The following is a 12048-nucleotide window of genomic DNA, read 5'->3' as shown; positions in this document are numbered from 1 at the left end:
CCTGTCCCCTTAGCAGAAAAACACCCCCAAAGCATAATGTTTCCACCTCCATGTTTGACTTCAGACGGGCCTGTACATGTGCTTTCTTGAGCAGGGGGGCCTTGCGGGCGCTGCAGGATTTCAGTCCTTCACGGCGTAGTGTGTTACCAGTAGTTTTTTTGGTGACTATGGTCCCAGCTGCCTTGAGATCATTAACAAGATCCTCCTGTGTAGTTCTGGGCTGATTCCTCACCGTTCTCATGATCATTGAAACTCCACGAGGTGAGATCTTGCATGGAGCCCCAGACCGAGGGAGACTGACAGTTATTTTGCGTTTCTTCCATTTGCGAATAATCGCACCAACTGTTGTCACCTTCTCACCAAGCTGCTTGGCGATGGTCTTGTAGCCCATTCCAGCCTTGTGTAGGTCTACAATCTTGTCCCTGACATCCTTGGACAGCTCTTTGGTCTTGGCCATGGTGGAGAGTTTGGAATCTGATTGATTGATTGCTTCTGTGGACAGGTGTCTTTTATACAGGTAACGAGCTGAGATTAGGAGCACTCCCTTTAAGAGAGTTACCTGTATAAAAGACACCTGGGAGCCAGAAATCTTGCTGATTGATAGGGGATCAAATACTTATTTCCCTCATTAACATGCAAATCAATTTATAACTTTTTTGAAATGCGTTTTTCTGGATTTTTTTGTTGTTATTCTGTCTCTCACTGTTAAAATACACCTACCATTAAAATTATAGACTGATCATTTCTTTGTCAGTGGGCAAACGTACAAAATCAGCAGGGGATCAAATACTTTTTTCCCTCACTGTATTGCCTTCATATATAGCACTGCATATTTACATGTATGCACTTGTATAACTCCCTCCTCATCAATAGCATGACCTCTCAGAAGATATCCAGCCTTGGTCCTTCTTGTAAAGGAATATAATTCTTCATTAATGTGAAACTTTGTGCTACATGTTCAGGCATTTTAGATGGTATTTCTCATGCTTTCCATTATTAAAATCTTGCATATTTACAAGACATATATTCCAGCTTGAACTTAAAGCTCTCCTTTTTGCTCTTTCTCTGTGCACTATTTTAAAACCAGCCTATTCAGCACTGAAGACCAACTGGGCATTGTATTAGAAAACATCTTTTAAAATCAAAACCATTTGAGTTGGGAATCCTTGTTTTGGAGTTTGGAAAAATATTTCTCAGTTGCGGCTTTTGCTCAGCCCAGCTCAGGGTTTGTTTTGGGGCATTTTCGAAATCGCTGCTTCAGAGAAATAAAATAAACCCGAGCCCACTTCCCTGCATTGAGACTGCTTAATAATTTAATTAATCTTCCTTAAAGAATCACTTAAAGAATAAAGAAAATAAAAGCATAACGCTAATGAGAGAGCACAATTTGAAAGCTGATCCCCGTTTTGTCATCTAAATGACTTTCAAAGGGTTTGCACAGCAACATGAAGCAGGCAGCCAAGGGGGCAGGTGGACTCAAATGTAGGGCAGCGACCTTTCCTCGCTTACAGTAAATCATTAATTCCTCACTTGCAGGACCATTAAAGTTGGCCTTGTGAGCGTAGAGCTTCACACAAGCTCCTGCAGATCTGCAAATTATTGTCTGAAAGCCTGCGCAGTCTTTATTTTTTATATTTCCTATGAATAGCTTGCTGCAGCACGTCCAGTGTAAAAGCAGGTGATGTTCTGGCAGCTTTTAGTTTAAGTGTTGGAGACCCAATAGCTCCTGCCAGAGACGGATTTCATGTTATCAGTGTCTGTGGATTGCCATGTAAGGACAGTGCCACAAGAGTTCCTTGACAATTAAATGTTTGTGTGGCCTGTGGTTTTTAATTATGATTCAGAATAGGGACAATAGCCATCCAGTCTAAGATGATTTGTTAGCAGACACTCTACCTTTTGTTTCATAGGGAAAGGACTGGACTCTGCAGGGCTTGAATTAATTTGATAGGTACATCATTAGATCAATAGGAAATAGATTTTTTTTTAAGCAGGGGGCATCAGTGCTGTTAATCACTTGTTTACCACATTATTTACAAAGAATTTGCCTTTTTCTCTCAAGCACTTTACAAATGAAGCATTTTGATCTATGATTTTAAGGATTCAATGATTGTTTATATACCATTACATGGCTCTTTCCGGTTTTATTTCTCCCTGAAGTGGAGAACTCGAACCAGAATGGCAACAGGGGCTTTTATAGGAAACAAAGTAGATTTGATCAAACCCAGATTGGCTTAACCCAGAGAGTATGTCATTACTAGAGATGACTTTCTTGTTTACCACCATGATCACACTGAGGCAACTAGGAGCATGGGCAAGTGCTGCACATTTCAATCTCACCCTAACAAGCTTACCCAATTCTCCCCCCTCTCTCGCTTTTCCCCTCGTTTCCTGCCGATTCTGAAATCAGGGGCAGTATCCGAGTGAGCACGGACAGTGGGAGGAGTGCAGTATAAACCAGGCAAAAGGAAAATGCTGGAGTGGCCACAGCAATTTGCAGTTTTAGCTAGGGGAAGTACAACTTTTTAGAACAGAACATGACCAAAAATGACATAAGCTGTTGTGCTTTGGATTGGGATGTGCTTAGTGAGTATGCTTATAAATACTGTTCTACATTTAAAATATGTCATTGGAATATATACAGCTCTGGAAATAAATACAAGAGCACTGCAAATTTTTCTTAAATCAGCATCTCTGCATGTACGGCAGCCATTCCATTCCATTCATATTTTATTTGGAATTTGGGAGAAATGTTGTCAGTAGTTTATAGTATAAAACAAAAATGTTCATTTTAGCCAAACACATACCTAAAATAGTAAAACCAGAGAAATTTATAATTTTGCAGTGGTCTCTTAATTTGTCCTTATTCTACACGTATCCTGGTTTGGTGATCCACATTTGATCAGATAGGTGATGGAGGGCCAATTTCCCGAGGTCGCATGGGACAGGGGGGCAGCAGTACAAAATGAACCACCGATTTTATTTAATATACATTTCTGTTAGGGAACATTTATTAACTTTAATTGTTGTTTTATTATCTTCCCGCAAGTTACATGTGCAATTTGTAACAGAAAATGTTAATGAAGTGTAAAAATATAGTAAATCTTCAGAAAAGGGGTGGTTGTAGGTTGGCTTTGGGGGGCCGCACCAAACATCCTCGAGGGCCGCATTTGGCCACCGGGCCGCACTTTGGGAACCCCTGGTCTAATGAGTGATAGAATTAGGGTGTAACTATTTTCATTTTAATTACTATTTTCTGCATAATGACTCATTTCGGAGCAGTGCGATTGAGCACACCTGATCTGGATCGCAACTGTGAGTGGTAAATGCATCTGACCTACCGCTGTTCAAATGTGCGTCTCTGTCCACATCAACCGGGAGATGCACAGATTATCCTTGGGAAATACACATTTTCCGTGGCGCCGGTAAATGTATACATTTACGGTTTCCACACATTTACCGTAACATACATATATAATTGTTTTTATTTTTTTTAATTGTAAGATCTTCCTGTAATATTTTCTGATCTTTAAAAATGAAAAATAAATGCTACTCAATTCACAGTAACTTACTGGATTGATAGAATATTACTTTATCTTGAAATAAACAAACTAAAATATAATACAGCATCACAGTCAGCCACACACAGTATTTAGTACATGTTACTTGTCAGCTCCTGATCAATGAAAATGGTTCATCCATTTGCTGTGGATCTCATATTGGAGATTCCTGTCTCCAGAGGACGTGCGAGGAGCAGCCAGCGTTGCTAGGATACTAGGAGGCTCGCTGAGATAGTGACTCAAATATTACAGCACTGAGGCATCGCACTAAAAAATATATTTTTTTAAAGGTCTAAATTATCATTTTTTGTTGTAATTCTTCTAGATTCAACACTGTAATTTTTAAATTAACCAAGAAAAGAAAAAATAATTAAGTCATTCCCTTCCTGCGTGTTCAAGGTGTGGATCATAGTTTTTACTTGTTGATGCCCCTCAGCGTGTTTGACCTGACATGCCCAGCAGTGTACTACTGACCTGTGCTGATATTCATTGTCATTACATTGGTATTCAACACTGCTGGCTTCTATGCTCCTTTATTACTTCAAGGGAATCTGTGGGCTTCCTCCCAGATTAACATATCAAGTCTGTTGCCCATCTTCATCAGCCCTGGGACTCCTGGCCACAATTAGAAAATAGTCTTGATTGAAATGTTCTAGTGATTAGGCTAATTTACTTATCTACACCTAGTTATCTGATGAGCCACTCAGGGCCCATTTCATGCCCCATCCTGCAAAGACACACAGTGTTTTTGTATTGTTTATATTATATATATATATATATATATATATATATATATGTAGATACATTTGTTATTATTACATACACTTTACTCCTTAAAACATAACTGGCAAAACTCTATTATTTCCTTTTGAAAAACGTAGTAGTCAGTGTTTTAGCAGGCCAGTAGTAAAACAGATCATGGTTCTGTTCTCTGGGTAACATCCTGTTCATACTAGCAGGAGCTACCGGAGCAAGGGCAGGAGCCCGAAGAAAACAGGGCGAGAGGAGAGCAGAAACATTTACAGCAGGAAAGATCACTAGAGATCTGAAGAGACAAAATGAGTCCAGAAAACAATACAGCAATTATAGCATGGTATATGATTACTCTTTTTGCCAAGGTGTTTGTGTGTGCGTGTGTGTATATTTATTTATTTATTTATTTATTTATTTATTCTGATTATCAGAAAACCTACCTTTATATTTAAAAACCCAACTGTCTCTCTCATAGCAGAGTATTGGGAACAGTACACAAGATACCTCCTATACCTTTCGATGTTCATACCCAGAAATGTCATGTCTATATGTTCCTATTATAGGACAGCAATATGGAGTAAAGGTCAGGGCTCTGGACTCTTGAGTGGAAGGTTGTGAGATCAATCCCAGGTGAGGAACACTGCTTGAGCAAGGTACTTAATCTAAATTGCTCCAGTAAAAACCCTGATGTTTAAATGTCTAATTGTATGTAAAAAAATAATAATGTGATTTGTGGAAATTGCTCTGGATAAGAGTGTCTGCTAAATAATAGTAATAATTTAATTGCCCTCCTTCATCCTTCATAAAAGATTAATGATCCAGCAAATGGATTTATTTTTTGGAAACACTAAAATACCATAAGAGCATAAAATATTTATCATCTTAATTGACTGGACTTTTACTCCCACCTGATGATTGACACTATCCTGATTTCCACCAAACACACAGACATGCTGCTTTAGCCTAATCCTGCAGGTAGGTCTTATTGTAAATTCTCTGCTTGGTGGTATTATACTTCAATTATCCAGCAATTCACCCATCTCAGAATCTATTAACAGAATCCCATGTTTCTTGCCTTTATGCACTTAGGTTGAAATTGGAATTGCATATATATATATATATATATAATGCAATGGTATGCAATGATGTGTTCCACAAATATAACAAGCAAAGACGATACAAAAAGTATGTATTGTTTCGGAGTTCCTTCTTAGTATTTAATGAAAACAGAAATAAGAAGATGTGTTCCTGCATGAAAATACACCCACAGAGAATGAGTGTTCAATTTGGTCAGTTTGTTACGGGTATTTGTTTTTAACAGCCACGTGATAGCAGGGTGCATCCAGACCTTTTCTGTGTCTTTCACTTGACGTCATGAGGGTTTATTAGCAGTCTGGTCACAGGCACCAACAGCAGTTTCCCTCCACTCAGTCAATGCTCTGTAGTGCCACACTCCACACTACCCTTCTCTCATGCAAGGGAACAGTACTCTACCGATGGGATGTCTCAGTTTCTAGGGTGCATAAGAAAACCTTGTTCCTCATAACATCAAAGAGCGTCGCTTATGAACTGGTGCATTTTCACGCGTAAAGCCAGGTAAGAATAGACACTACAATCCTCTCGCTTGCGAAGAACCTAGACACAAAATCATGTTATCCATGCATTGTTGTTTTAACAGTGGCTAAACTATTTATGCATTTATTTTTGCATTTTTCATTATGTCACAAATGCTTGGTTTGCAGTGAAAATACTGAAGGTTGCTGAAACGAAATGTTTGAGTTCGTGAGCAGTTTCAGCACCAAGGCTAGCTCCAGTGGAGTTAGTCCATTTCAGATCTACTTTAACAAATACTCTCTCACACACACACACACACACACACACACACACACACACACACACACACACACACACTCTTCATGTTTTCTTTCTTTTCCCTTTTAATCTGACATTCCCACGTAGATAACTCTTCAGAAAAACGCAGCTTTAGTGTTTAGTAGACAGGCAATGAAACTCTGTTACAAGTGCCGGGTAAAACGCAGTATTGACCAAACCGTCAATTCCTTACTTATTTTAAGGAATGTGTTAATGGTAATAAACATTTTTGGAAGACCTGCACGCTTGTTTCGTTCTTCCCTTTTCAACTTACCGCCTCTTGAAAAACAAATATATCGCTTTTACTCGTGTTTTTAAGATGGAAAATACAACATTTTCCCTTTTTCTATCTTTTTAGCAGCAGCTAATTTCGGAGAAATGAATGGGAGCCTGGTGGCAAATGAGACGGCAGCTCCATCCCCGTGGGTCGGCGCCGTGGATGACAACAGCACCCTGCAGCTTTCCTCTGAGCCGCCGGACTTCGCCATTAACCCGTGGGACATCATGCTGTGCATCTCCGGGACTGTGATCGCCTGCGAGAATGCCATTGTTGTGGCCATTATTTTCTACACGCCGTCCTTAAGGACACCCATGTTCGTCCTCATCGGGAGCCTTGCAACTGCCGATCTCTTGGCCGGAATGGGATTAATATTGAACTTTGTATTCCAATATTTAATTCCCTCTGAGACTATCAGCCTCATCACAGTAGGCTTTCTAGTTGCCTCTTTCACCGCCTCTATAAGCAGCCTTCTAGCCATCACAGTTGACCGCTATTTGTCTCTATACAATGCCCTGACTTACTTTTCAGAAAGGACGGTGCTATACATCCACATGATGCTGGTGGTAACGTGGGGTGTCTCACTTTGCTTGGGACTCTTGCCTATCCTGGGGTGGAACTGCCTCGACGAGCCATCATCCTGCAGCATTGTCAGACCTTTGACCAAAAGCAACGTGACTTTGTTAGCAGTCTCATTCTTCGTGATATTCACGATCATGTTAAACCTCTACTTCAAGATCTGCAAGATAGTATGCAGGCACGCCCACCAGATCGCTCTCCAGCAGCACTTCTTCCCCCAGTCGCATTATGTGGCCACCAAGAAAGGCGTCTCGACTCTCGCCATCATCTTGGGCACATTTGGGGCGAGCTGGCTGCCCTTTGCCATCTACTGCCTAGTGGGCGAGCATGACTATCCTCCTGTGTACACTTACGCGACACTTTTACCTGCGACATACAACTCCATGATCAATCCCATCATTTATGCCTACAGGAACCAGGAGATCCAAAGATCTCTCTTCGTCCTCTTCTGTGGCTGTTGTCAAACGAATGTGTCTTATCGTTCAAGATCGCCAAGTGAAGTCTAAGCGATAACAAAGACAATCTGCTTCTCGATTAATCGTGCCTGCTAATTTCATTTTTTCATGTTGTGTATGTTAAAGAGATGTAGCGCATTAGCACTTTATTGCAGTGTAATTCCGAGGAAAGCAAAGGGTCCAACACTTAACTGTGAACAAGGTAGTTCTGGAATCGTATGTTTACAGTGTGAATGCATTCTAAACACTCCTTAAAGACGAAGCACTTTATTTATTGTACTGCCAAAGCAGTGTGGCGTAAATGTCAAACTTTGTACTTTGTACTCGTCAGGTCTGATGGTCTGGGTTGTATTTTGTAAAGTTCCATATGGTGTATATTTTATACGACACAAAAATGATAAATTAAATCAAGATATTTACATTGCCTCACACGTGTGATTCCTTTCCATTTCACCGTCAATATTAAAATCTGGATTTCGTGGATAACTGGACTATTCAAGCAGACGCAATTGAACACTGGGAAGTGCGCGGACAACAATAATAATCTGTGTAAAGAAGTGCATCATCTTTTCAGTTGTAAAAGCACCTAATTTCTACATGTTATCTATCGCCCATATTTTACTGTACATCTTGAGTTAGCCTTCGAGGTTTATTTTGCACATCCCAACATTGCCGTTGCCTGTTTCATAATATCAGGTACTCAAGACCAAATATCCAGTTTCTTTATGTCTGGTTATGACTCCACTGAGGCCAGGGATTACTCGACTTGCATTTGACATGAAGCATTACCAGTGAGCTGTACAGATAATACACCCCTTTGTTTAATTTCTATAATTCCCACTAGGCTATATATCAAACCATTATATTACTTTCTTGGATAATGTCCCCACAGATCAACAAACTACACAAAATTGTTCTTGAAGTTCAGAGGCATGTGTCATGATTTAAAATCTTAATTCTTTCTTTACAATTTTAGCATTTCATTGTATTTCCCTGGTGTCTGCTCATTCCAGACAATTTGCAATACTTTATTTATTTATTTTATTTTTGGCCCAAATATAAACAAGCTAATATCTAGTATTTTGAGGTAGCAAAGTATTAACCTAATTATTGTGGGAAAGTTATCTGAAGTAGACAGAAGGCTTAACCTCCTTTCCTCACACATTTCTGATGCTTCAGCACTTGAAGTACATACATATCCCTGTATTTATCCCATATATACCTGCCAGCAGCAGAGTGGGGGGAGTGGGAGTAGAAGGAGCCTCTCATTTAATATGTTATATCCACTAGAAAGAGGTGCACTGGAGCAAGTTAGAAGCTGATACAAGCCAAAGTTGCTGGATGAGAATGTATTCAAAATACCTGCAGTTTTATTCTGATTACTGCAGTGTGCTTACAGTACAGACTCCTAAGGGGTTTCTTGGAAATTATTCTGTTCTAGTGAGATGTTTTCAAATATTCAATACTAGCCAAAAACCACAACACACAAGCCACTCATACAATCACTCTCAATAGTAATATTATTATTATTATTAATAGGATATGTTTGGTTCTACTTTCATTACTCACTTGATTTAATTGAAATTGTAGGAGGACAATTTGCTTCAAAGTTACATATTTAATAGCATAGATGCAGAAATAAACACTTTCACAGTTAGAACAGTAACATGAGAATGAAAAGTGCAGAAACAGGCTTTCCCTCCATTTATACCACAGTTAAAAAAATATTGACCTGAACATGAATTTATTTTCTTGTTTCTCGGGAGCAATGCAGTCATTTTTGTATTGTTTGTTTTGACTGTTGTTTAGTGAAGAATATGTTCATGACCCCGACACACAACTGTCATTTGTCATCTGATGCACAATTATATTTAAAAAGTGACATTATTAATGCTTTTTGGACAAACATCCAATGCAATGTCTTGTTTTATTTGCTGGAAATACACAAGAAAACATAACCAATATGATAATATTAATGTTCTCTTACCTTTAAAATCTGCATGAACTGGCACATCTTAACAAATACAATTTAGGTGAAATATGCAGTTGCAGTATTCACACTCTTCATTTGAAAGTATGTTATTCTGTAATACATTTATTTCATAAAGTTTCACGTCCTTTCTAGTGGTAATCAAAAGTTTACCCACAACCCTATTTTAATAAAAATGCAGATATTAATGTAACTTAGTTTTAGGGTACACAATAACAAGACAGATTGAAAAACAACATTAATTTGCATTGGGTCTACATCACAAAGGCCAATAATATGACTTAGCAAGTGCAATGATGTGTTCCTTTATTTCACATAACATATTTATCTGGTGGGTGAGTATTTAAAACTCTCTGCTTTTGTTTATTTTTGAGGAAAAAAAAACCCATCTATTTAATATGAAAGGTACAAGTGTGCTGCTCACAGAGTCACATGGCATTTATTCATAGACTTGTCCAAACAGCTTGTTCATTTGTATCATTCCCTTGTGTTCAATATATTTATTATGATAAGAGGATTAGATGCTCATATCACACTAATTAAGAAGAATGACTTCCCTCCTAGGATTGCTGTTGATCTGCAGTGTTGAGCAATATCCCTTCCTCTTGGCAGTGGCCGATAATAACCTGTTCAGTTTCATCTATTTGGATAACAGTTTCTGACTGGCAATCGTATGACAGGTGCAGCCCAGTTTATTTAGTCTAAGGTGGGGTTAAAAGTCATCACATTGCACCGAGCCACTCCCATTCACTGGGCTTATATCGCAAGCAGCCAATAGGACCCTTGAGGTGACAGTGACGGCTTCTGATCTGGTCAAAGTACAAATGAAAAACACAACAGAATGGCTTTGATTTGCAAAACACTTTGATTGTATTTACTTTTTTCAACAGATTTTAGTTTTGGTCAGTGGTCCATTGAAGAAATGGTCCATACAAATTAAAATTAGTAAATTAGTAATATGTAGGTAAATAAACCCCCGTCAGATCAATCTCATTTATTGACAAATAGGGATTGATAAGACATTGGTGGACTGTTTTGTAAAAAGAAGGTGATAATATTCAAAACTACTCAGATTACAGACGTAGACTCATTTTATGTGCATGTGCTAAAATTACTTCTGGACCTGAAATTATATATATATATAAAATTTAATATGTCTGCATAGGCTGTTAAGTGTTAGTTAAAATTAAGTGATGCTGTATTGAGTGGTACACATAAGATGTTTTACAAGGCCAGGCAAATCTTGGTTCCATTTGAAAATGCTGGCAGCAAAAGGGGGAAAACACATATAAATATCTGATCTGCTATCCAAACCATTTTAAAATATTAAAATCCTTTCTTTAATCTGTATCTTCAGCAATATGTTAGTGTTGATTTTTTTTTTAAGGTGTGTTGTAGGTTGTCATAGTATGATAAAAATACAATTACAGTGTAAATGAAGCCCTTATCCCCACAGGCACTCTATTATAATAAAGAGAATATTTTGTCTGTGTTTAAAAATGAATATGTTGTGGCTCATTTATTACTGCCCTAGTGCTACAGTTGGGATGTTTAATTAAGGGAGCTGTGGTTCTCTCTTTAACTTTTAGATAAATTGGCTCCCAAATTAGCTGTACTGTACTTGCTGCCAGTTCTATCTGACTTCTTTGTTCCTGGAACTCTGCACAGCAATACAAGCCATGCTTTAAGTCCATTGCATTTGTAATGAATACACTGTTCTGACAAATGTGGTGTAGGGGTACAAGAAAACACCAGAAACTCCCCTGCCCATAAACACCATACATGTAGTACATGTTTCTATCAAGACTCAAACTACCGTGACATTATTACTCTTATTTCAGAGGAAATGAAATAGCACAAATGTCATCCTTTTAGGACATTGAATTCCTCTCCAGCTGTGTGAGGCCATACCCATTTTCTTTAAGAGCCACTTAAGTGTACAACAAGCACAGCATTTCGCTTCAAACCAACAGTAAACAGGTATTTCAGCTGTGTTTTATACAAGTACAAGACAGACTGTAGCAAACAGAATGCAGGGCTTCCCCAAGCAGGCTCTGAAGGCCAGGATGTTGATATGTAAATACTGACCAGCTGGCAAACTAGGTTTTCTGTATAGTCGTGACAATCTTGAAATTAGATGCCCACCTCTTTAATAGTATGCCATTACTGGGTCAACTCTAGAAACGCATCACGACACACTTAACTGTAAACTGTTACAGAATATAATTTTCCATATGCAATAATCCCATTGTATAACAATTCATATTTGTCAAAGATTCCTGCAACACCCTTTCCTCTCTTTGGGGACGACCTGCAGCTTAATTAAGAGCCATCATTAATTAGTTTAAAGCCGTCATACCAAATCTATCTCTTACATCCTAATAAATCTAAATACCAAACAATTAACAATTTTATAAAATGGTTTAATATCTTAGTCATCGCTGTCATAGGGATTTTTGTTTGCTTGTTTAAAAATAAACATTTACAGTTATGTTCTTTATCAGTGATGATGCTCATTGTAGTGAACACAGGACTGATATCATATAGGCTGCACACAGTTTC

The 12048-nt window shown here is 38.4% G+C and overlaps 1 protein-coding gene across 1 annotated transcript; it reads left to right on the top strand.

Annotated features, from left to right (window-relative positions):
* The first annotated feature begins 6551 nt into the window (after positions 1–6551).
* On the top strand, positions 6552–7873 carry gpr6 (G protein-coupled receptor 6). Its single transcript, XM_066715184.1, has one exon. The coding sequence runs from the start codon at positions 6564–6566 to the stop codon at positions 7545–7547; it is 984 nt and encodes a 327-aa protein (XP_066571281.1). The 5' UTR covers positions 6552–6563; the 3' UTR covers positions 7548–7873.
* The last annotated feature ends 4175 nt before the right edge of the window (positions 7874–12048 follow it).

This window comes from Amia ocellicauda, chromosome 1, assembly GCF_036373705.1.
Source record: "Amia ocellicauda isolate fAmiCal2 chromosome 1, fAmiCal2.hap1, whole genome shotgun sequence".
Taxonomy (NCBI): domain Eukaryota; kingdom Metazoa; phylum Chordata; class Actinopteri; order Amiiformes; family Amiidae; genus Amia; species Amia ocellicauda.
This window is presented reverse-complemented; position numbering and strand designations above follow the sequence as displayed.